This window comes from Podarcis erhardii (genome assembly GCF_964252035.2).
Source record: "Podarcis erhardii genome assembly, chromosome: Z".
NCBI classification, from domain to species: domain Eukaryota; kingdom Metazoa; phylum Chordata; class Lepidosauria; order Squamata; family Lacertidae; genus Podarcis; species Podarcis erhardii.
Genome location: NC_138504.1, coordinates 30,850,310 through 30,877,278, shown reverse-complemented (window position 1 = coordinate 30,877,278; position 26,969 = coordinate 30,850,310). Strand labels below are relative to the sequence as shown.

The window sequence follows — 26,969 nt, the reverse complement described above, 5'->3', positions numbered from 1 at the left end:
GTGGCCACCCCCTCCACAACCAGTTGAGCACACGGCTGATGGTGCGATCCTGGGCAGATGTGGAGGCCACAGTGGCAGCCGATACAGGCGCTGCCGGAAGATCCTCAATCAGGAGGAGCGATGAAGCTGGAGCCGGGTCTTCCACAAACGCTGGAAGAGGGCGACGGCTGAGGGCATTGTCCATCGATTTCCCCAGGTGATGGACGAGCCGGTAGTGGTATGCAGCCAGGAAAACAGTCCATCGCAGCATGCGCAGCGAGAGGACCGGTGGAGTTGGACGATCACCGGCGAGGAGGCCCAGGAGCGGCTTGTGGTCAGTGATGAGGTCAAAAGTCCTGCCATAGAGGTATTCATGTAACCTCTTCACTCCAGCCACAAGTGCCAGTGCCTTCTTGTCGAGCTGGCTGTAATTCCGTTCAGTCAGAGATAGCGTCCTGGAAAAGTAGGCGAGCGGTGCTTCTCTTCCGTCTGGAAAACGGTGACTAAGGACAGCGCCGATGCCAAAGGTGAGGCGTTGCAGGCAAGGACCAGCTGCCTGGCTTCACTGTACTGTACCAGCACACTGTCCGATGAAAGGAGAGCCTTGACCGCGTTGAAGGCCGTCGTCTCCCGATGACCCCAGGACCAAGGCGTCTTTGTGCTGAGGAGTCGGTGAAGAGGCTCAGCCACCGTGGCTTTGTGGGGCAGGAACATGTTATGCCCCAGGAACGCCTGCAACTCTATCTTCTTCTTTGGGATGGGGGCCTGCTGGATAGTGCGGATCTTGGATGTGGTCGGGTGAAGGCCGGAGGCGTCGATAAGATAGCCCAGGAACTCCACCTGTGGAACAGTGATCTGGCACTTCACCATCTTTACCTTGAGCCCGGCCTCTTGGAACCGGGTCAGCACGGCACGGAGGCGCTCGAACAGCTGCTGGTGTGAGTCTGCGGACACCAAGACGTCATCAAAATATGGTACCACGCCCGGAAGCCCTTGCAGGAGACGCTCCATAAGGCTTTGGAAGATGCCAGGAGCCACACTCACCCCAAACTGCAAGCGGCGGCAACGGAATGCCCCTTGGTGGGTGATGATCGTCTGGGCTTCAGCAGTGGCATCATCGATGGGCAGTTGTTGATAGGCTTGGGCAAGGTCCAGCTTAGCGAAGACCTTACCCTCACCCAGGGAATGCAGCAGGTGTTGGACAACAGGAACCGGATAAGCGTGCTGCTGAAGTGCCTTGTTGATCGTGCACTTGTAGTCAGCGCAAATTCTCACCGACCCGTCTGGCGTGACGATGGGGGTTTCCCACTTGGCGTGGTCAACCGGCTCCAAAACTCCTTGGGCGATCAGCTTGTCCAGTTGTTCGTCCACCTTAGCCTTGAGAGCAAAGGGAACCCGGCGTGGCTTTACCTTGATGGGGGCGACTTGTGGATCAAGGCTAAAGGAGATGGGCGTACCCGTATATTGCCCCAAAGTGCCGTCAGAAACCTCGGCAGAGTCTTTGACCAGACCCTCAGTCTCTGCGTTAGAGATGCAGTTGATGCCGGTGACTTCCAGGCCGAGGGCATCAAACCAGTCTAGCCCTAGGAGGCTTGGCCACTGACCTTCGACCACCACCAGCCGGAGCAGGCCCGAAAAATCCTTGAAGGCGATCCGGAACCAGCCAACGCCTACCACGGGAATGTCGTTTCCCTGGTAGTCTCTCAGGTGTACGCGGTGAGAGTCGAGTTGCCTTTTGGACACTCTGGGTACCAGTCTTTTGATGGTGCTCCAAGACATGATGGACAGGGCAGACCCGGTGTCAATCTCCAAGTCACATGGAGCTCCTTCAATGAGCACCGTGACGTTCAGCTTGCGTCGCATAGGCGAGTCGGTTTGGCCAATCGTGGTTCCAGACGGGCAGCGGCAGTTGGTGAGAGCGAAACAGCTTTCCTTGGCAGACTGGAGTGAAGACTTGGACTTGCGAGTCGGTGAAGGGGGGTGTCAGACGGAGCCGATCGGCAGACCTTAGCGATGTGGCCCCTTCTGGAACACGTCCGACAGATGGCGTCTCTGAATCGACACTTGGCACGGGAATGGTTGCCTCCACAGCCAGCGCATTCCGGTTGGCCCTTGAACTTCTGTTGGAACTTCCTGCGTTCCCGCCTTGTCTGGTGCACATCATCGTCTTCACTGGAGGATGCCTCATCACTGCTGGCCTCTTCGTGATGCACTGGAACTGGCTCCCTAGCAAGATGCGGGCTGCTGGCCTTGCGGATCTCCTGGGCGGAGCGTTCAGCAGCTTCCGAGGCCACAGCCTCCTCAATGGCTTTCTGCAGCGTGAGGTCTGGCTTGGCGAGGAGACGCCGTTGCAGATGGATGTCCCGGACCCTGCAGACAATTCGATCCATCAGGGCATCGTCTAAGTCTCGGAACTCGCAGTGCATTGCAGCCTGTCGCAGGGCGGTGGTGTAGTTGTTGATTGACTCCCCCTCTGCCTGGTTCCGGTGGTAAAACGCATGGCGGGCAGCAATCTTGGACGGCTTTGGTGCGTAGTGGTTGCGGAGCTTCTCTTGGATCATGTCCCACAGTGTTGCCTGGACTGCTTCAGGCGCAACCAATGCTCGGGCCGTCTCAAACACTTCAGGCCCACAGAGGCTGAGGAATAGGCCCCGCTTCCGCTCCTTTGATACTTCTGTCAGCTCGTTGGCTTGGAGGTAGCAGTCGAACCGAGCGAGGTAGGAGTCCCATGATTCAGAGGCTGGTGCAAACGGCGGTAGAGGCACAAGTGAAGCCATGATTCCGATGCCGGCGAGAAAGGCAATGGATGGAACACCGTGCTCTAGCCAGAACAGTCAGCTCTGAATTGGTTCTGTCCAGTGATTTCGCTCAGTGATTCAGCTCAGTGATTCAGCTCAGCTCAGAGGGTGGCTGCATCTGGCTGTGCTCTGATGTCCATCGATCCCACCTTTGTCGCCAGTGTTAGGTTGTGGGCGAACATGTCAGACGACACAGCGATTCTTTAAACAGCTCTTCTTTATTCAAATGCCAGAACAGAACTAGGCTGAGGAGCTCAGTCAGCCTGCTTATATAGAGCTCCAGAACAATGCAACTGTTGCCATTTTCTAAAATTATCCAATCACTGAACGTCACTTTTCAATCCTTCATTTGCATAACTATCTACAGTATCCCACTGCTGGCCCAGGGTGAGAACTTCAGTACATAACAGAACCCTTGGACCCAAACACCCATGTATGACACAGTTGTACTATACTATACTCTAGGACAGCCTTTTTTAACCTTGGGTCCCCAGATGTTATTGAACTACAGCTCATCCCTGACCTGCTAGTTTGGAGTGATGGAAGTTGTAGTCCAACAACATCTGGGGACCCAATATCAAGAAAAGCTGCTCTAGGTTGTCCACTGCAATTCTCAAGTAATCAGCTGATGGAAAAATAAGCTGTTTTGCTGGCTTCCAATCTCAGAGCAGTGATTGTGTTTGTGTAGTTATTTCCCCCATTAACTTCTAAACACATCTGACCTCCCTCCCTGTCTCTCTCAGCACACGCCTTACCACTGGTGTGCCCAACTACTCTGCTTTTATAGCAGCCAGCACTGCTTTTGCAAAACTTGTGGTAATGCAGCTCAACAACGGAGAGAGTGATCATGGAAGAAAAAATGCTTTGCTCATGCATCAGGTTTCAGAAGTGAAATGAGGAGGGGAGGGGGGAACCGCAAAGCAACAGAAGCATTCAGGGTTTTTTCCCCAGCCCATTCTCAGATTGGCTTGCAAGGTCTGCCTCGAGAATCAGTTTCACTGGCAGCCAGGTAGGAATGAGCCTGGAATGGTGACGACCAGATGCCAGCAGGTGGTTCTACCTTTGAGCTTCCTCACATGTCAAGTGTGTTAAGGTGGAAAACATATATCATCAGGTGTTCCAATTAATGGGCTGTTAAGAACAATCAGCTGTTTCAAATTTGCAAGTAAATAGCCTCGCAAGGTGAGCATTAAGTGGCATTCTGGGACTATATCGTTCTTGTCCCCATCAGGTACTCAATTACACCAGCTGCATTTACAAGGCATAAGTGACCTTTGGTATTTCCTACTGGTTCAGGCTCAAGGGTGTCAAAGCTAAAATGGTTTACAGATGAACCCAGGTGGCTGGTCCTTAGCGGAGGGAGGGGGAGCAAAGTTGAGCAGAAGGTGACACCTCCTCACTCCACATCTCCTCAGTGATGCAACACAGGGATTTCCAATATGGAAGAACAGAAGAGGTTGCTGGATGAGGCCAGTGGCCCATCTGGGCCAGTATCCTGTCTCCACAAGGACCAACCAGATGCCTGTGGGAAACCAGAAACAGGGCATGAGTGCAAAAGCCCTCTCCTCTCCTGTGGTTTCCAGCAATGGGTATTCAGAAGCAATACATCCACAGACCATGGAGGCAGCGCATAACCATGATGCCTAGTAGCCACTGATAGCCCTCTCCTCCATGAATTTATCTAGTCCTCTTTTAAAGCCATCTAGGTTGGTGGCCATTGCTGCCTCCTGTGGGAGGGAGTTGCATATTTGACAATGTGGGCTTTCTTTTATCTTCCCTGAATCTCGCAACATTCAGCTCCATTGGATGTCCACGGGTTCTAGCATTATGAGAAAGGGAGACAAACAGCTGTGCTGATTCCCAGTTCATTTCCGGACTTAATTTAAGGGGCTCATGCTGAGGTTTAAAGCCCAATGAAAGACTGCTTCCTTCCCTACAGACCCCCCTCAGATGCCAAGACTGGTTGTTCCACTGCCTTCGGAAGCTCAAGGGGTGCAGCCAGGGAGAGGGTCTTCTTTGTGGCAGCCCCTAAGTTGCAGAACTCCCTCTCCACAGAGGTGTGTCTGCTACTTCATCTATACTGCTTCTGGTGAATGCTGAATACACATTTCTTTAAACTCTAGCCTTTGGCACCTGATGTGTATATTTTTAGGGCCCACCTTATCTCTGACTTTGTTTTAAACTGTTTTTAACACACTGTTTTGATTGTTGCAACCTGCCCTGGAACCTGAGAGTGAAGGGCAAGTCATAACTGTTGCTGCAAGGGGGGAAAGATAGGTATATAAGGAGAATTCCTGGGTGTCAAAGTCCAAGTTTGGGGCAAGTGCTCTTTGATGTGAGAACCCCAGCAGGGATTTAAAATCACAAAATATGCAGCAAAGTTAAGCATGGAAGTATGAACTGTTAGGCTTTTGAAATATGCCCTTGTGATATCCAAAATGTCTCTTTTCCCCTAGCATAGAAAAAGAGCACCCATTTTGTAGCTTTAAAATGGTTTACTTGCAAACTCTCCAGAGGTCACATTCATGTGCTTTTCCATACAGCATTCTGAAAAAGTTTCATAGGCAGTACAACTTGGCTTAGTTACAGTAGCAGAAGTTCCTAAATTATTGGTATAGGACAGGGGTCAGCAAACTTTTTCTGTGGGGGGCCAGTTCACTGTCCCTCAGAACTTGTGGCGGGCCGGACCGCAAGTGAGAGCATGTACACACCCCCTCCTTCCTTCCCTCCTTCCCTTGGAGACAGAGCGGCTGAGATACTTCCACTCACTGCATTCAGATAGAGCGGGCTGGGCTGGGGAGGGAGTGCTGGGTATCAGCTTGCACGGAGGGGCCGCAGCCACCCCCTGGGGTGTCCATGACTGTGCTGCTAATGTGCCACCTCCGAGCAGCACAGAAGAGTCCTCCTTCTCACTCCTTGCAGGCTCTCTGCTCCCGCTTCTTCCCACCCCTTCACTTCTCCTCCTCCCTTCTCAGAGCTAGACATCAACAAGGGACCCTGCCCTGTGCCTCGCCCCAATTGGAGCAGCCAGTCTCGGGAAGGGTCACCATTGGCCACTGGCTCGCATTAAACTAGCCAATGGAGGGGAGGTCTGAGGTTGCTAAGCATTGCGGAAGTCTGAGCAACCTCAGAGCATGCTGGGAGATGTAGTCCGGGGGGAAATCGCAAAAAATGGCACCCCCCTAAAAAATGTGGGGGGGGGATTGGCAATTGCGCCAATCCAAGTGGTAATTGCAGAAGCATTTACAGGCCGGATCCAGAGGCAATTGGGCTGGATCTGGCCCATGGACCATAGTTTGCCAACCCCTGGTATAGGAGCTCTAGAGTGGCTTGTGGAGCGACCAGCTTAGCCTCTTCACAAGCTGAGTTCATCAGGTAGACTGGGGAGGGAACAAAGACTTTATTGCCTGGTTTTCCCAAGGTGAGCTAAACCTGGCAGGACAGCTTATTCTATGACCTTAATTCTTTCGTGCATTAATTAGACGTAAGCATGTTGCTTATATGAGGCTGGTTCACGCACAATGACAACAGCAGCAATAACATGTCCTAAGCAGTCTTGCTTATTATTAGAAGCTGTGGGCTAACAGCATAAGATGAGTGTCTCCGTTGTATGTGCATATTAACTTCTCAGGGGCTTCATGAAAAACAGATTGCTAGATGGAGGTCTTACCTACTTATCTGGGAGTAAGCCCTTTTGAACTCCAATAGGGCTTACTTGTGAGTAAGGGCATGTATGCAATAGCCCTGTAAATGGATCTGTCTGATTCAACAAAGCGAGCCTTCTAGGTTCTCATGGAAGGCTTTCCATGCTACAAATGAAAGCATAGGAAGTGTCTGCTGGATCCAGCCAATGACAGTGTTCTGTTCTCATGGAATTTGAGCACAAGAGCTTTCTCCCTTCCTGTGATCTCCAACAACCAGCGTTCAGAAACATTAGAGGTGGAATTGTGCTCTGCAATTACTTTGGAGATTTCACGAGACTGGCAGAGCTTCCGTGAGATGCACCCAAAAAATACTCTGCTCATATTGCTTTCACGACATAAAAAAGTAGCATGGGTTGGAGAGAGAGGCAGCTCTGTGCCAAACACAACCTAGAAATGGGAACTCCTTGCACTGCACTCTTAGTTTCATTCTTGGCATGGATCGAAAGAGATTGTTAGGCCCAGTCTTAAAGTCAGCTCTGTGTGTTAGAGAGAGAAAGCATAAGCGTAGTGCCCTTTAGATGTTGGGGACTCCATCTCTCATCAACCCCTGTCAGTGTGGCCAGGGATGATGAGCTTTGTAGTCCACAATATATGGAAAGTGCCTCAAATCCCCCACTCAGCCATTAAGCTCATTGGAAGTGCTATGTGTGCCACTTTGAGCTCTGTGAAGAAAAAGGTGGAAATAAATAAGGCTTTCATGCCAGGCTAGCAACTAGCAGAAACATCCCTGGGATATCTTTTACCAATGCTCTGTGGCATAGTGGGTCAGTGCATCTGACTGTTAACTAGAAGGTTGGTGTTCGAGCCCACTCAAGGACAGCTGTGGGCAGCGGCTTGGACTAGGTGACCCTTGGGGTCCCTTCCAACTCCAATTCTATGACTGATATAAAGAACAAAAAAAGGGGTTTACTTTACCCCCCCCAAAAAAAAAAATTGAAACCCTGCCTTCTTGAATGTTGCAGGTAAAGCACAATCACCCACCAAGGTCAAGTTCTTACATGAGACAGATGGGCAAAATCAATGTTATTAACATCTGGGTGTTTGTGTGTGTACACAAACAGACACATCCTTCTTTCTAGGTCACTCTGACCTGTTCTGCCTGGACTGCTTTATCTTTGTTTTTTTAACAAAAAAATGTCAGTTTAAATGTAATTGTAAAAACATGTGCTGTGAACATTCTCCCCCTCTGGACCCCTCCCTGCTTTCATCACCCCACAGAAAGATTCAGCATATTTGAGAATGTTTCAGTAGCTGGACATTTGCTGTTAACTATTCATTAACAATGATTAGAGCTGGTGAATTTAGCTTTGTTTTTTGGTGAGTGAAAAGGGAGATACTGCTTTCCCCCCCAAGGATCTCCATCTCTTGGAACAAAATGGTGCCTTTTTATTATTTTTGAATAAAGCACCATTATGGATTCAGTTCACTCTGACTCGAGGACTGAAACCCGTTAATTTGCAGAGGGGAGGGAGAAGGAAAGCTCTCTGTTCTCCAGTTTACCATGTGCACCAAGCAAAAATGGGCATGTGTGGGTGAGCACCAGCTAATGTTGGCAGATTCTTGGTCCAATGAATCATAGAACCATAGAGCTGGAAGGGACACCAAGAGTCCACCCTCCTGCCATGCAGGAATCACAGCTCACATCTGGGTTGGCAGCTATCACTGCCTCCAGCGGGAATGAGTTCCAAAGTTTAACTATGCACTGCATGAAGAAGTCCTTTCTTTTCTCTGGCATGCGGCTCATTGGTAGAGCATTGGCATTGGCCTAATCAGGTAGAAAACAGTTGCCTCTCTTGTTTTTATGCTGTTTGCAGTAGCTACTTCTTGAGAGGCAGAAACCCAGCAGTGGGTTGGCAGGCAGGGAGCATCAGGGAGGAGGAAGAATTGCTTCCATTCCTCCACATAAAGCAACTGCTGAAAGAATAGAGCTTCTAGAGCAGGGCCTGGCATCACCCGTAACCTCTTTACCTTCCAAGCCATCCAAGCGATTAGGATATTTGGCTTACATTACTGGAGGCTGCGAGTTTCTCTTGGCTTATTAACGCTAGATAGCTGCTTCCAGCCCAACCAGCACTGTGGCTTTTTGGACAGTGAAGGCCCTAAAGGGTGGAGAAGGTAGCCACCACCATTTCAGAAAGGGCAAGCCACCAGTTCTGCACCACTGTCAGCTGCCCCTCTTAAACACCCTAGTCCGCCCTAATCCAGTGCAATACACACACCCCTTCCACAGTATACTTCACTGTCTGTGGGAATTTCTCATTGAAACTGGACAGTCCCTTTGATGCCTGAAATGTGCCAGTCAATGAATAAATCCTAAATATTATTTATTCATTACCTGCCCTTCACCCTCAGGCTCCAGGGACAATTGAAACACAATATTAAAATACAATTTAAAACAAATTACAATTCACAAAAAAATAAGGTGTGTCCTAAAAATATACACCTCAAGTGTTAAAAGCAAGGGTAAATAGGTGTGTCCTCAGCCAAGGTGCCAGTGGGGTGCTGTGGGGACGGAGTTTCCCAGCTCAGGGGCTGCCACAGAGAAGTCTCCCTCCCCCTTGGCCATCACCAGTTCCCTGAGCCTCTGTGGGCAGAGGAACTACCAAGAGGGCCCTCTTCAGTACTCGAGAGGGTCTGTAGGAAGGGAGACAGCTTTTCAGATATTTGGAGCCTGTGTCATTATAGGGCTTTGAACACCAGCAAAAGCACCTTGAATCAGGCCTGGAACTGGTGTTTTAAAATGGGTTGTATGAGATCAAAATGGGGCTGCAGCCAGCAATCTGGTTGCTGCATTATGGGCCAACTGACGTTTCTGAATCATCTTTAAGACAGAGCTAATTGCAGTAGTGTAGCCTGAAAGTTACCACCTGGAAATAACACACTTCAAGTGTCAAAGAACTAGGATAAAGAGGTTCATCTTCAGCATCTTTCAGAAGCTGTGCACTTCTGTAGGAAACCCTACAATTTAGGGTCTGCTGCAGAGAAGCCCTTCTCCCAGACTGCTGCCACCCCAACCCTCTGAGAGCAGAGGGACTATTCAGAGGGTCCCTTCTGCAGAACCGAAGGTGGTGCCAGATGTATCTCTGTGGGGAGGGTTTTCCAAGATAGACTGCCATCATGGATGCAGGCCTGCATTCTAAGCCCCATCAAGGGCAGCTGGGAAGTAAGTGCCTACACTGGCACGACCTTGTTTCCAGAATACAGCCAACAGACACCGTAATAACATACGTCTGCCTTACTCTCTGTGCCTGAACTGCCTGCTCTCGGTCTCTAGTGTTGTCAAGGGAACCACTGATATTCGGAGGTGTCAACTGAAAATCACGGGTGATCTTTGAGGAGCCTAACCCATCCCTGCCCCAGGCACATTTTGTTTTCCGATTTATAGAGCATTCAGAATGAGTAATGGCCTTTCTCTTCTGTCTCCCCTCTGGCAGGAGCAGCCGTCCTAAACAGAACATTCTCGTTTTATGGCCATTGTGCCTGCCTGCTTAATAGGCTCTGGTCTCCCCTTACAGAAGTTGAGCTTCTCTGTGGTCTAGGGTTGCCAAACCAGAGGTTTTTTGAGCGCACTTAATTCCTGACAGGCCATACCATGCGCGCACACCCGCCCAATGTTCTTGGCGGCCAGATTTTCAGCTGCATCAGACAAGGAGCTGGACAGGCCCTGAGCACAGGAATGAAGTAATAATATTGAGCCACTGTCGTTTTTTTCTTTCTCAGTCTGTGGCAGGTTTTATACTTCAGCAAGCAGATGGAAGGCTAGAGTGTGAATTATGGGGATGACCACCTCCCTCACTCTCATTGTATCCAATGACAGGCAAAACACTTAATAAATGTCCCCCTTCAATCTCACTCTCATACACTCGCTATCAGAATTGTGGAGGTATAAGGGATCCCAAGGGTCATCTAGTCCATTCCGGGCAATGCAGGAATTACAACTAAAGAATCCCCAACAGATGGCCATCTAGCCCCTGTTTAAAAACCTGAAGTGAAGGAGAGTCCAATACTAGATCAGATTAAAGCAACTGGAGCCCTTGGGCTAGGAGACCTTGGGAGGCCCAAACCTAATAGCATCTGATCAGGAGATTCATCTACTCAATGAAAGAAGAACATTGCTGAATTTTTAGCATTGGTAAAAAGATTGTTTATAAATGTATAACCTTCTAATACGTTTACAAAAGCATGGAATTATTGAATACATTCACATAGAACATTCAAAAGGGAATCATAACTATAACATTATATACAAAGTCAGAACAATTTCTTACAAGCTCTTTTGGATGCAAACTTATCAATGATATCATTAAAATCAGTAAGTTGCAGTTTATCATTTTCAGTGCAGAGAATGTTTAGATCAGACAACCCGTCTCCGGTCATTGTTGACAGTAGATCATTCTTTATCCTTTTTAGTCTAAAAATTATCTTTCTTCAGTACAATTTGTAGCCATTAAACAAAGGAACAATTTGAAAATTGTTTCCACATTTGGATGGAAAGGCAGTGTGAATTTTATTCTGGAATATTACTTGATACATATCTTGGTGGCTGAAATTTTCTTTTTCAGGGTGAGCTTGTTTGACATACAGGTAGAAGTGCAAAAGTTCAACAACTAGACTAAGGTCAACATCCTTTAGATATTCTTCCATCAACACCGTTGTGAATCTGTTCTTTGGTTGCTTACAGGTTCACCAAAAATGAAAAATTGCCAACTACACTCCTATACACTGCTGCTCTTCTGCCTGGGTTGACTTCTAGAGTATTCATAACAGGGATAAATGAATTTACCCTAAACTTGTCTCTTGCAGAAAGTTTGTCCACAGCTTTGGGTGCTCTCACATCATTGGCTGGATTTTGTTTGTTTGGTATTGTCTGGCTTCTTTTGCCAGTTTTGTATTCTACATCTGGTAGTCAATTTTGCTTGCTGTTCAATTTCATCAAAATTAGCCTGAGTGTTTGATATGAGCTGCAAATATTTGTACATGTGGTCAATGAAAATTGTGAACTTTGGAGTGCCTTGCTAACTTTATGAAATTGGTCTAGCAAATGTGTCCCAATGTGCCCAGTGCTAACATTCCAATGGTCCTTTCACAATCCAGAATGATATTCCCTCATTTATTCCATGTGGTCCATGAACCTACATCATTCTTGTCTCTGACATCACTAGTAGCAGGCACAGTTGGTATTTTTATATCTACAATGTTACGGTTTTGCCGAGATCATTTGCTTTGTTTTCCAATTCTTTTAAGATGATAATGAGCTTGAACTGCTTCTTTTTGTGTAACTATCTTGTGGCATGTTCCTTCAGTGCCTTGTGTTAATTCTTTGGCTGTAGATCCTGTCACTCCATTGTCACTTTCTCCAGACATTTCTATACTTGTAGTGGTAGTTATTGACAATGGTTCTCCTTGAAGTTCTTGGGAGGCTGCGTTCTAAAGTGGTTGTTCTTCAGTCTGCTTGGACTGCTTGGTGTAATCTATGTGATTTTCTTCTGTTTGTAAACACAAATATTTTGTATCTGAGGAATTACGTAGGGCTGTTTTTCCCTGCTGTACAAAGAAATATGACATGATTGGCTTTAAACATTTGAGTATTTCCTTCTGTTCTTTTTGTTGCTTTCATTTACCGGAATCACTTTCATATTTCATATTTGTTATTTTCACACACAAAATCAAAATTAAATATTATTATGATTCACAATTATATAAAAGAACTCTCAGTTGTTCTCAAAATGCATGCTATAATGATAAATAATGATCTGAACATGTGTATTGCTTCATAGCTAGTTTTATTATTTGATTCTGAGTAGCTTTAAAGTCTCCACAAACTTTACTTGAAAGTAAGTACACATTTGTGTATCTGTTATACAGTCATAGAATCATATGTCACTAAGCAACTGGATCTAGATAATAAAATATGTGTTTTTAAAAATAAAAAAAATGGCAAGAGGTCAAGGCACCCCTAGATTATGAGACTCTGGGCTTCGGCCTGCTCAGCCTGTATGTACCTCTGGCACTGTCCACTACCTTCTGAGGTCATCTTTTCCACAGTCAAACAGTTCTTGGCATGAAAAATTATTCCTAATGTTGAATCAGAATCTCCTTTCTTGTCATTTGAATCCAATGGTTCAGGTCCCAGCCTCTGGAGCAACAGCCCTTCACACTCTTCCACTTGACAGCCCTTCAGATACAGTGGTACCTCAGGTTAAGAACTTAATTCGTTCGGAGGTCTGTTCTTAACCTGAAACTGTTCTTAACCTGAGGTACCACTTTAGCTAATGGGGCCTCCCATGCCGCTGCTGCGCGATTTCTGTTCTCATCCTGAGGTAAAGTTCTCAACCTGAGGTACTACTTCCAGGTTAGCAGAGTCTGTAACCTGAAGCATCTGAAACCCGGGGTACCACTGTACACTGTACGGACCTCCAGAACGAATTAAGTACTTAACCCGAGGTATCACTGTATTTGAAGATGGCTCTCATGTCATCTCTCAGTCTCCTCTTCTCCAGGCTAAGCATCCTAACTCCCTTAATTGTGCCTCATTAAGCTTAGTTTCCATATCCTTCATCATCTTGGTCACATCTTTTACACACACACCAGTTAGAATAGTATGTTATAGAGCTGGAAAGGACTCAAGGGTCACGTAGTCAAACCCCCTGCCATACAACATCATGTTGAGATGCTGCATAGCATTCCTTCTCTCGGACATGCATGAAGGACCTCATTGATACCCACCAGTAAGCAAAACAGTATCTTCTGTTGCAGCAGGAATCCAGAACACATTGCAGAAATGTAAACCACCATTTGAAACAGCTGTCCTGATCTAAGCAGTGGCTGAGAAGTTGGGCAGGAGAAGGGGGAGAGAAGAACTGGCCATATTTCTGTGTTTGTTCAAACTCTGGGCTGCATCATCCAGCTTTCCACTAAAAAAACCTCTTGTGTGCTTCAGCTTAATAAAGCAATATTGAAGACCTATAGAACAATTTCTACCCCCTTGCAATGTTGCCACATGAAATCAGCCTTTCTCAGGAAACTTTCACCCGTCCAGATAAAGCTGCCACTTCTTAATGTCTTCTGAAACTCATCTCCTATTCTGGGGGCATGGCTTAGACCAGGGGATAGTCAGCCTAATACTCATAAGAAGAGCCCTGCTGGATCAGGCCAGTGGCCCATCTAGTCCAGCATCCTGTCTTCACAGTGGTCAACAGGATGCCTGTGGGAAGCCCACAAGCAGAATTTGATCACTTGTCACTCTTGTGGTTTCCAGCAGCTGGTATTCAGAAGCATTACCACATCCAACTGTGAAGGGAAAGCATAGCCATCATGGCTAGCCACCACCACCAGTCTTATTCTCCTTCATGAATTTGTCTGAGACACTTTAAAAGCCGTCTAGGTTCGTGACCCTCCCTTCCTCGTGTGGTGATGAGTTCCATTGTTTAGCAATGCATTGTATGAAGAAGCCCTTCCTTTTATCTTGTCTTGCTCTTGAGATGCGACTAGTCTTCCAGGTCCCCATCCAGCATGGCCAGTGGGTAAGTTTGATGGGTGTCGTGGTGCAAAACATCTGGAGAGCAACAGGTAAGCTCTTTGAGTTCCTTTACCATCCCCTGAAATACATGGTGGCCATGCCTGCTTGTTATCTAGGCAGTAATATACCCTTTCATACCATAGAATCCAGATACTTAATTCTTGTATCCTAGTGGTGCCCAGAGGGATAGGGTGTGGGATTACCTGCTAAGAGGTAAGCAGCCAGCAGAGGGTGCTGGAGAGGTATATGACTATTAGACTTGGAGAAGCTGATATTACTGGATCAAGTTCATCCATTTTTAGCTTTGCTAAACTAAATAGTTTCCACTGGATTTTGGATAAATGTGCAATTAATTGTTACTGCCTTGAATTTTATTTTCTTATCTTTAATGGGTCATGCAAAATGCTTTTCTGAATAATACCTTTTATTGAGTAGGGTAGTGGGTGTTGGGGATGAGCTTATGGAACCAAGGGGTCATGGGACCCAAAAAGTTTGGGAACCACTGGTTTATCCCATTTGTGATTCGGCACATATGGACAAAAGAGACAAAGTATTCAGATATGAAAATTTATATATTATCAAAACCATGTAGATACAGTCAACAAGTATATATGCAGTTTACTGTTTGTTTGTTTGTTTGTTTGTTTGTTTGTTTGTTTGTTTGTTTGTTATCTGCCTTTCATCCTAAAGTGCCAGGACGGGTAACAGTATTAAAATTCAATATTAAAAACAGTTAATAATAATAATAATAATAATAATAATAATAATAATAATAATACCCCGCCCATCTGGCTGGGTTTCTCCAGCCACTCTGGGTGGCTTCAGCCATATATTAAAAACACAATACAGCATTAAACATTAAAAACTTCCCTAAATAGGGCTGTCTTCAGATGTCTTCTAAAAGTCAGACAGTTATTTATTTCCTTGACATCTGATGGGAGGGCATTCCACAAAGCAGGTGCCACTACTGAGAAGGCACATGTCTGGTTCTCTGTAACTTCTTTTCTTGCAGTGAGGAAACCACCGGAAGACCCTCGGCACTGGACCTCAGTGTCCTGGCTGAACGGTGGGGGTGGAGACGCTGCTTCAGGTATACAGGACCGAGGCTATTTAGGGCTTTAAAGGTCAGCACCAATACTTTGAATTGTGCCCAGAAACGTACTGAGAGCCAATGTAGCTCTCTCAGGACCGGTGTTATATCGTATTGGTGGCCACTCTCAGTCACCAGTCTTGCTGCCACATTATGGATTAATTGCAGTTTCCGAATCACCTTCAAAGGTAGCCCCACGTAGAGCGCATTGCAGTAGTCCAAGCAGGAGATAACTAGAGCATGCACCACTCTGGCGAGACAGTCCACAGGCAGGTAGGGTCTCAGCCTGCGTACCAGATGGAGCTGGTAGACAGCTGCCCTGGACACAGACAACTTATGAACATGGCGTGGAAAGAAGGTGGATCTTATATACAACTATATAAAAACACTATTATCTACATCAGTGGTTCCCAGACTTTTTCAGGCAAAGCTGTCCCCATTGGTTCAATAATCTCATCTTCAGTGCCCCCTACCCCATAAAAAGCATTATTCAGAATAGCAGTTTGCATGACCCACCAAAGAAGATCATAATACAGACAAATTCAAACCAGTAACAATGAATTGCCCATTTATTCACAATCTACTTTAAACTATTGTGTTTATTTAATTCAACAAAATGGATGGACTTGATCCAGTGATGCCAGCTTTTCAAAATCTGATAGTTGTTTACACCTCCAGTGTCCCCCTGCCACCCCATTGTCTCTTAGTGCCGTCCCCCAGGAAATCCCTCCCACCCCCATCCCCACGAGGCAGTGCCATCCACTTCGGGAAGAACAGACTTATATAAAACACTATTATGAAGCACTATTTCAGTTCAATGCAATAAATAATATGCAGCCAGGAATGTAATAGAACTGAGCATCAATGACCAGTAAAGGCTTAGCTGTATAGGTGTTTGTAACTAATGCCTGCAACACAGCACTTTGGGTGGAGACAACACAACTCCTGGAGGCTTCCTAGAGGAAAGGGCTACCAGTGGCTGTGTTGGGCCTCCATTAGAAAACACTGGAAAACAAAGGAGCAGGGAGGTGCTCTTGTGCTCAGATCCTGCTTGTGGGTTTTCCAGAGGTGTCTCAGTTGGCCACTGTGAGAACAGGATGCTGGACTAGATGGGTCATGGGCCTCATCTGAACAGCAGACAGCAGACATTCTGTTTACAGGATTATGGTTGGGTCACACTTGAAGAGCTGCAGGAATCTGGGAAAGGCAGCCAAAGGAATTCTTCTCGCCTTGCATGAAAAGGTTATTGTGACCTGGCATTTGGTTTGCTTGTGATTTGTGAATTCCTTATGTGAAACAAAACAAAACTTATATAACTCGTTAGCACAGCAGGGTGAAGGGTTCTAGCTATGTCCTCTTGTTGTGGTAGTAGCTTTCTGCTTGCAAACTGATAGACAAGTATTAACAAAGGAAATATTCAAAAATGTGATTCTGCCACCTGAAGTTAGCACTTCAGGGACATGCAATCTCATTCCCTTCTCAAACTACACCATGTGTAAGAACATAAGTCCAGCATCCTGTTCTCCCAGTGGTTATGGGAAAATCACAAGCAGAATTCGAGCACAAGAGCCCTGTCCCTCTCCTTCGGTTCCCAGCAACTGGTGTTTAGAAACACTTCTGCCTCTGGCTATGGAGGCAGAGCACAGCCATTGTGGCTAGGAGCCATCAATAGCCTTCTGCCTCTACAAATTGGTCTAATCTTTAGCAGCCTATGTGAGAGGAAGAAGGTAAGAAAGATCCTTACTTAGGCTAGCCCTCTTCCCCGCAACCTGGTGCTCTCTGGATGTTTTGGCCCACAATGCTCCCATGCTGACTGGGGCGGCTGAATATTGTAGTCTCAAGGCTGCTTCTAGCAGCAATTCTGTGGAAGTCCTGAGCATATCAAGCCAGTTTATGCCATGCCAGATTGACCTGTCAGGCAGATTTATCTACTATATTTATTTATTGCATTTATTTCCCCACCTTTTTCTCCAAGAGCTCAAGGTGGCATCCGTGGTTCTCCCCCTCTTCATTTAGGTCCCACAATAACCCTGTGAGGGAGGTTAGGCTGAATGACAGGGACTTAGTTCTCCAGGTCACACCCAGTGCCTTCAGGGCTGCTTAGGAAGATTTGAACCTTGATCTCCCATTCTTTACCACTACACCACACTAGAGATGCCAAAAATTGCACCAGATATCTGGAATGCTGTTTTGTTTTTGTTTTGTTTGTTTGTTTTTAGTTTATTTCTGGTTTTAATTTTCTGCATGTTTTAATTGTTTCTAGTAATGATTTTAGTATTTTATTCTTTTTGTAAACTGCTTTGAAGATTTTTTTGAAATCAAGCAGTATATAAATGTTATGAAATAAGCATAAATAAATAAATCTGTTCTTTTCTGCCTGCTAAGTGTGTGTTCCACAGCTGAACTAGAACCCCTTGCCATGCCTGTAGAATTCATGTTTCTCCTCTCCACCCTAAGACCTTAGTCACACATGCAGCCTTATAATTGCATACCTAATTCTACAGTAAATGGCAAATCTTGTCTATCTTAAGGGTTTTCTGGCAGTTTGAATTCTCATCCCCATTTTGAGCCTAAAGGGGGCCCTTATGAACTAAATCAATGTTGTGTGGCCCATAAGGTAAAGGTAAAGCTACCCCTGCCCGTACGGGCCAGTCGTGTCCGACTCTAGGGTTGTGCGCCCATCTCACTTAAGAGGCTGGGGGCCAGCGCTGTCCGGAGACACTTCCGAGTCACATGGCCAGCATGACGAAGCTGCTCTGGCGAGCCAGCACCAGCGCAGCACACGGAAACGCCGTTTACCTTCCCGCTATAAAGCGGTACCTATTTATCTACTTGCACTTAGGGGTGCTTTCGAACTGCTAGGTGGGCAGGAGCTGGGACCGAAAGATGGGAGCTCACCCCGCTGCGGGGATTTGAACCGCCGACCATACGATTGGCAAGTCCTAGGCGCTGAGGTTTTACCCACAGCGCCACCCGCGTCCTATGGTCCATAAATTTCCTTTTAAACATTTAGATGGGTAATAAACAACTGATTGAAATTGGTGGTTGGTGCAAGTTAGCCACCCTTCTTGTCTTAATCCACTTTCTACTCTGCAGTCTATGGAAGATATACATTTTTTCTCCCCTTAAGGAAAACTTTTTTTGTCAAGTGGGACAGAGCTGGGAGGATATAGCTCCCAAAAGCTCTTAAACCTAGAGAGTTTTCTGCCCATGTTCCACCACTGCATTGTAACATGATGCAATGTCTTGGGTGAAAAATCACGCTCCTTTCCTATTATTATTATTTCATTTTCATCTGTTATCCCACAGCAAACTTGCTCTAGATAAACAAATGATTGCAACAAATTACAATTGCTTTTGCAAATGCTTTTCTAAACCTGTTTCTGGCAATGTTTGGAAACTGTGGCATAAGGTAGTGATGTTTATCTGCTTTCTATGTAAGCGATGGTTCCCAAATTTTGGAGGCCATCTCCCCCTCAGTTCCACAAACTCATCCACCAGTGCTCCCAACCCTATTAAAAAAAGCATTATTCAGAACAGTGATTTGCATGACCCCCTAAGGAAGATAGTAAACCAGTAAAATTCAATCCAGGAACAATTTATTGCACGTTCGTTCAAAATCCAGTTAAGACTATTTAGTTTAATTAATCCAACAAAACTGATGAACTTGATCCAACAATACAAGTTTTTATTTTATTTTTATTACTTTATTTAAGATTTTCAGTTTTATACATTTCAGTAATTTTATAATCATTTTAACATTTCAGAACTTGACTTCCCCCTCTTTCTGCAGTTCCTTAAATTTATTTTTAATATTTTCTGCATATTCAGATTAACTTAATTTACTCATTTATTCATCTACTTTAAATATATACTCTTATAAAACTGCAGGTTATTACAATACTCTGCCAGTGTTCTTATCTGTTTACAATTTATTTATAAATATTCAATAAGCAATTTCCATTCTTTTATAAATGGTTTGTTATCTTGATTTCTTATTTTTCTGGTAATTTTCATCATTTCTGCATATTCCTTAAGTTTTTGTATCCATTCTTCTTTGGCTGGGACTTCTTCTTCTTTTCATTTTGAGGCAAGTAACATTCTTGCCGCTGTAGCCTCATACATGAATACGGTAAATTTCTATACAGTTTGGGTATTTCTGTCCCTATAATTCCCATAAGTAAAGCTTCTGGTGTGTTTTTTTTACAAACGTTATTTTAAACATCTTTTTCAGTTCATTATATATCATTTCCCAGTAAGCTTTAACCTTACTACAAGACCATCACATATGATAAGAAAGAACTTTCTTTCTCTTTACATTTCCAACACTTATTTGATTTGGATTTATACATTTTTCCCAATTTACTTGATGTTAAGTACCATCTATACAAGCTTTTCAAGGTCTGATAGACACTGACATCTCCAGCGACTCCTGCCACTTTCCCATTAGCATATAGTGCCCCCAATCTCAGTAATCTCACTCCCCTCTTTGGGAACCACTAGTGTAAACTTTATGCTTTGTGGTGGCTGGCTCAAGTTGCCATTCAAAATATACAGTGGGCCCCAGATTGGTGACGGCTGATTTACTGAATATTCACATCTGGAAAACGTGTGTGCTGATTCAGGGGAAATGATTCCTTTCCATGTGACTGGGCAAGCTTGGGTCTTCGCAAGCGACCTTTTGGTTGGGTGTTGATGACCACTGCTATAGTTTCCCACAGAGATTCTTAGACTGAGACATACCATTGGTCCATCTTGTTCAATATTGTCTGTACTGACCAGCAACTGCTCCTCGGGGTTTCAGGCAAGAGTCTCTCTCTCTGCCCTACCTAGAGATCTGGTTACCTTACCTCAAAATGGAGATTGTAGAGTTGGAAATAGTTCAGAAAAGGACAACCAAAATGATGAAGGGGGGTGGAGCAACTCTCCTATGAAGAAAGGTTGCAGATAGGAATTTATAAAATTATGCATGGCTCCCTCAACCGAAAGTCTACAGGGTGGCAACATGAGAACAGGACCTTCTTTGCAGTGGCTCCCCAGGCAAAAACATTCTTCGTCAACCAGGCCTTCAGCTGTTAATGATCTACAGTCTTTTAAAGAGAGGGGGTGTCCTTTTCTTCCTTTTACTATTATTATATAATGTATTTTGTGTTTTATGCTGTACACTGCCCTGTGGTCTCTCAATGAAGGGTGATATATAAAATTAATTTAAAAAATTAAAAATTAATTATTCTTTAATTATTTTTTCCCTGTGTTTTTAACAGTTCTTATTTTTCTCTATAAGCCACTTTGAGGCCTGTCAGGGGGAAAGGTGAGGTAAAAATAAAGAAATGAATAAGTAGATAAGTTCTCTCTCTCTCTCTCTCTCTCTCTCTCTCTCTCTCTCTCTCTCTCTCTCTCTAAGTCCGCTCACCTTCCCTGGTGGGAGGTGTTGCAGCTGGGCATCCAGGTCCTCTCAGGACCTGGCTGGAAGGCGGAGGGATGCCTCCTGCATCACGGTGACTCCTAGCCACGTCAACCCCCCAGCTGTCCAATCAGCACGGCTGTGGGCGTGACTGCGGGCTGCTTAAACTGCGGCATGGCCAAGGGGAATCCTCCTTTCACGCAGCACAGAGTTAAACTATGGAATTCACCTTCACAGGAGGCCACTAACTTGGATGCCTTGAAAAGAGAATTTGACAGATTCATGGAGGAGGAGAGGGCTATCGATGGCTACTAGCCAGGATGGTTATGATGTGCCCTCCACAGTTGGAGGCAGCAATGCTTCTGAATATCAGTTGCTGGAAACTGCAGGAGGGGAGAGTCTTGATCTTATACTGTAATCCTGCTTTCAGGTTCCCCACGATAGGCAACTGTGAGGCCACTGTGAGAACAGGATGCTGGGCTAGATGGGCTTCCTTTGGCCTGATCCAGCAGGCAAGAAGAGCAATGTCGAGATGCCAGCGGGGATTGACTAGCCGCTCAGCTATGGCTATTTCTGCTAAAGTGGAAGCACAGATCAGCTGCTCTAGCCTGACAGAGGAGCTCAAGGGGAAATGGTCTCTAAGCTAAGCAAAGCACCAGCTGCTGATCTTGGAAAACTTGGTGATGTGGCTGTATCCTGAAATTTGGTGGGAGCTGGGATTGAGAAGATCTCACTATCACTCTCCCTCCCTCCCTCCCTCTCTCTCTTTCTCTTTGGTTCTGTCCCACAGAAATTACTGCCACAATATATCACCCTGCACTCTGCTCTTGTTTTTTTTCCAGGCTTACTCACTCTCCTTTTTTTATTGCCCTGTTCCCATTTTTACAGAGCCTCCCTTAATTGCTGTTACTGTAGATCATCCAAAGCATATTATTTAAAAGATCAGCTTTTGCACTGATTTACAGGGCTGCTCTTTGATTTGACGTTTTTATGTCGGGAGGCTTATTTTTCTAATTATGGCCAAAGGAAGTTTCAGATAAGTATCGTTTAATGTTGGGAGCCAGAACCCCAAGGACAGCACATTTCATTTTATTTTTTCTCTTGCTGAAATCGAGCAATCAGGGTTCTTCTCCACCCCTCTCTGCTTTACCTAATTGCCCACCCCCCAAGCTGGCACACTTCTGGGGGTTGATGAGGAGGGATAAAATGGTCGTTGTTTTCTGTCTAGAATAACAAAATTTGGCTCCGCAGACCTTTTCTTTTACAGCTACAAGCATTGCCAAATATTAATGCAGACACTGAGGAGTGAATATAAATAAATAAATGCAATAAACAGCCTATTTCAGACAATTAGAGAGTCGTAATCACAGGCTTCCTTGTGTTTTGTTCCTGTTCCTGTGTAATATGATGCAAGGTCTGTGTTGTGAAGGTTGCTGTCTGCTAGGAACAGGGTCTGCTTAAATGCCACCTTGAAGCAACCTGTCATCTCTCTGGGATTTCTTTTCTCTGGTTCCTGTTCTCTCTTTTATCAGAGCTTAGGCAGAAGAGATTCTGAAAAGGTTCCATTCTGTTTTGCAGGTTTCCAGGAGAGAGGTCCAGCCACACATATCTAGGTGGAAAGCCAGTGTGGTGTAGTTTCAGACTAGGACCTGGGGGAGACCAATGTTCAAATCCCCTCACTTTGCCATCATGAAGCTCACTGGGTGTGGCCTTGGGCAAATCACAGCCTCTCAGCCTAACCTGCCTAACAGGGATCAAATAAGCAGGGGAGAACTGTGTTGGCCACCCTGAGGTCCCTGGAAGAAAAAGTGGCAGTGCTTTCTTTCTGGGGTATGCAGCGTCAGCACCTTTCCCCCCAAATGTTAAAAGTGTGGCACTCACTATAACAACTTCATAGTGAGTTCTGATAGGTGGGATAGAAATGCTATAAATGAATCAATTCTTTTTTTAAAAAAAAAGTTTCTATTAATGCTTGAAAAAACAAAAAAGAAGCAATATACAACAGTTAACATCAAATATGAAGTGTTTTTTAACATAAAAACTAAAAAAGAAAATAAAGACTTGCTATTCTCCGTCTACCAGCTTTATTGACAAATGCAAAACCTTTGCTCCATAGTCACTTCTAACTTTTCTCTTAACATAGAATTGTAGAGTTGGAAGGGACCAACATGGGGCTTGAACCCAACATAGGGCTTGAACCCATAACTCTGAGATTAAGAGTCTTATGCTCTACTGGCTGAGCTGTAAACAGACATTTTTCTCTGTCTTCAAACCCAGATATCTCTGGCTCATCTTCCTTTTTGTACAAAAAAGTCCATAAGGGGCTTCCAATCATTAATAAATGTTTGCATCTTTCAAGTTATTCCAGAGTGTGGCTATAACCCTACATGCAGCCACCAATAGTAATCCAATTAGTGATTTATCCCCCAAATTCTGATTCTCATTTAAACACAGAATCATTAACTCAAGCTCTGGAGGCTTGGTGACATGCTGATTTGCAACGTTACTTATCTGATTAAACATTTCTGCCCTAAAATTTACCACAATTGGGCATGTCCACTACAAGTGCCTATAGCTCCTTCTGTCCCCACACCCTCAACAGGAGTCCAGGACATTGGTGAAGTATCTTTATGCATATAGGAAAGTTTAACTGGGGTTCTGCACCATTTCTGCATTATCTTCGGCATTATTTTCTTGATGCTGAATGATATGGTTTTATAGGGATCCTTGCTGTTTTAAATTGCTTTTAATATTGTTTTTAGTGCTTTTACCCACACTGGTACCTTAGGGTGAAGGGTGGGTAATAAATAAATTGATAATAATAATAATTGTCTGTTGTGTGTCCCAAGCAGGGTATTCCAGTGGCTTAGCATGATGGGGCAAAAAAGGTAGTTGCCCCAGATGCAAAATTGTCAGGTGCGCAAATCTTCAATACCCGGTGCTGCCTCAGTACAGCTTCACGCTTCCATCGCTGGACTCCGTTGAAAACGGATTCTCCATGCGAACCAGGAAGTGATCTCTCCAGACAATGGAACTATTCTTCTTTTCTTATCTCTGTGGCTGTGATCTCCAGGTGACACGGATGCCATTGGGTAGTTGAATGCACATGCATACTCCATCCGTTTCCCTCCCTTCTCCCCTTCCACGCAGCCCCGGTCACTGGTAACCCACGCTGCACCACTGGGCTATTTGTAGGAATAATGCCTCTAATTAGAGATGTTCTAATTGGCTAAAGACAATAGGTAATACCAGTAGCTGTCATGGCTGGGGGGGGGGGGACAGTCTTATGGTGGCTGAGAAGCCAAAAGTCCTAGCAGAAGCTAGGTGGTTGCCTTATCTTATGGTGTATCCACAACAATTTCAGTGATTGCAAGAAAATCCTGTCCATGCCATCTCTAGGCCTATTGGCTGTGCATTCAGTGAATCCTTAGAAGCTCCCAGAATTCAGCCATCGCACCACTGCCCCGGTTGCTGCTTGAGCAGTTGTTTTGGCTTGCCAACACCCACATTCATAGAATCATAGAATTGTAGAGTTGTAAGACACCGCCAAGGGCCACCTTGTCCACCCCTCTGCAATGCAGGAATCGCAGCTAAAGAATCCCTGACAGGTGGCCATTCAGCACACTGCAGCAGGTTCTCATCAGCTACCTGCTGTTAAGTGGGAGCCACCATCAACAACTTCTTATGAACTTCTCCATCAGCTTCTGTGTGCTGATTGCTGACCTGAATGGGGGTCTCAGCTGGCCCACAGAGTCAAGTTTTCTGACTAAACTTATTTACACAGCACATAGTTGAGCTATGGAACTTGTTCCCTCTGGAGGCTGCAATAGCTAACTAAGGTGGCTTTAATGGAGGAGAGGGCTATTTATGGCTACTGGCCAAGATGTGTGTGCTCTGCCTTCATGGTCAGAGACAGCAGTGCTTCTGAACACCATTTGTTGGAAGCTAGAGGGAAGGAACGTGCTCTTGTGCACGGAACCTGCTCATGGGTTTCTGATTGGGGCATCTGATTAACCACTGAAGAGTGGGTGCTGGACTCGATGGGCCCCTCTTCTGACATTCCTATGTAACCGCCAGATCCAGGAGCAGTTTATCTAAATTCCTACCTTCTTTGGGGTATTTGGCCATTGTAACAACGGGATTCTGGACTAGATTGGTCACTGGCCTGGTCGAACCAGGCTCTTCTTCTGTTCTCAGTTCTTTTGTTCTTGTTACTTGCTGCAGCCCGCAAGTTAAAGAAGCTGGGAAACCTGAAGATGCAAGAAGAAGGGGAAGCAGCGGGCCCCTCCAGCCCTACAGAGGAGCAAGCTCCAAAGATGGCCATGACACGCATTGAGAGCCTGGAGTGCCAGCCCATCTTCCTCAATGTCCTGGAAGCTATCGAGCCAGGCGTGGTGTGTGCTGGCCATGACAACAACCAGCCTGATTCCTTTGCTGCCCTTTTGACCAGCTTGAATGAGTTGGGCGAGAGGCACCTGGTGCATGTTGTGAAATGGGCCAAGGCTTTGCCAGGTAAGGAACAGCTCTTGCATTCTCCCTCTCTCTCTCTCTCTCTCTCTCTCTCTCGCATGCATCTATTCCTTATCTGAAGATCAGACATCACAGAAAACAGTACAAAAGCCCCATCTCCCTGCGTGTTATGGTGCAAATATATTTTCTGCTGTGGTTGCCCTTGCTTATTTGGGTTGGGTCTCTCTAAGCATGATAAGGTGACTGTCAGTGTATTTATAGCTGCATCAGCTATGTGCATCAGCTATGTGCCTCGTTCTGCTGACTTGCATCACTTTCAGCCAGAGAAATTTAGGTTTTTCCGGCTTCTTCAATGCAAGGTTCCTCTTGCCGGGGTCTCTTATTTACGGCTTACAAATGGGACAGGTTTCGTTCTAAACAACAATGTTGAATACTGTTGATTATTCAGAATAAGTAGATGGCAAATATTTTCAAAGCACACAATTTGCACCTCTTTTGTGATCTGCATTCCATTATTGGCAATTAAAGAGATGCTGTCTTTCATTTTCTGCAGTTAAAATGACTGTCAGGAAGATAGCAGAATGCAAAAATCACATATTTTAAGAAATGCATCAGTATAAATAAATAAAAAATAGAGAAGATGTTCCTAGATACTCAGGGAAGCTTGCCTGAGCTTTTTAGATAAAGAGTGGGAGAACAACATTTAATAAGAATTCAGAAATCGAACAATCTAGAGGAAAAAAACACTTCCCAGAATCTATTCCTTGGTCAAAAGAAGTGAGGGGCACCTACTTTTAGGAGCACCTTTCTTCAAATTTGGTGTAGAATGTTTATTTATTTTGTAAAATTTATATGCTGATTGATTGAAAACAGCAACAACCCTCAAAGCATCATGCTTACACTGCTAGTTTGCTGCTCCTGTCAAAAGCTGCACGGTGTGTGCTTTATCTTCTCCCAGTTGTTTTCCAGCATTCTCAAATGTGTCCACATGATCTGCTGGGAAATGTCAGAAAGTTGCATTCACAAAGTCAAAGTGCCCTTGCCTGGCTTCATTAGTAAAAAAGCCCCACACTCCCAATGCAAGTTCCTGAAACTGGGACACAACCATCAAACCATCACAAGATCCAGCATGAGTAAGCAGAATCCTGGCAGGGACACTTCCCTGCAAAAATTAATGTGTGTGTTATTAGGGTGGGACATCAAAGCAGTTTACAAAGAGAGCGGAACAATAAAATTATCAGTAAAAATATATATAAAACTTGAAATATAAAAGCAAGAGGAAACTAAAAATGAATTAAAATGTACATTAACAATCTACACATCCGTTTAGGATTGTCCAAACAAATACTGTATGTTTTTAGCAGGCACCAAAATGTGTATAGTGAAGGTGCCTGCCTGATGTCAATAGGAAGAGTTCAGAGTGTAGGGGACTGACCAGATGTTGGGAAAGATGTTGTTTTACTTGTAATAGTTACCTGCAAACTTTTTGCTACTCTTTACTGCATGATGAGAAGTGGTCCACAAAAACCTGCCAATGAGGTTGTTCCCACTGTTAACGAGCAGAAACCAACCCCATAGGTGGGGGATCGAGAACAAATTGTGTCCCTGGCTTGTCTGAGAGGAGAAAATGTTTTTGCCTTTCTGTCTATACATCCTGGTTTGCTGCTTGAGCCACTTGGTGCTTGACTTGCAGGGGCTTTTCACCAGCACTTTAGCTCTCTGCCTTGGACACACTTTGTGAGTTGCCTTCTAGGCTCCTTCTTGGGGGACTTGCACAAAGAACTCAGGTGTCCAGAGATGTCACACCTTTCTGCCATCCTTTGCTCAAGTTCAGTAGGCTGCATGTGGTTGTGTTCTCATAGTATGTCTGTAAGAATGTGGACCGCACTTGAAGGGAGAAGGTTCACTGAAGTGATCATGTGTCTGTTTCCTATACTGGGCAGGGATAGATTGCTGGGAGACACGGGTTGACCACAGTGGCAGTTAACATTACGTGGAAGCAAGG

At 45.2% G+C, this 26,969-nt stretch overlaps 1 protein-coding gene across 2 annotated transcripts in view; it reads left to right on the top strand.

The window, feature by feature from the left end:
• The window catches only part of AR (androgen receptor), a 242,148-nt gene that overhangs the window by 166,972 nt on the left and 48,207 nt on the right, over positions 1-26,969 (top strand). For both annotated transcript variants that reach the window (XM_081847008.1, XM_081847009.1), the window contains exon 4: positions 24,719-25,006. In XM_081847008.1, coding sequence (XP_081703134.1) covers positions 24,719-25,006 — 288 coding nt within the window. The remainder of the gene's footprint in view (positions 1-24,718; positions 25,007-26,969) is intronic.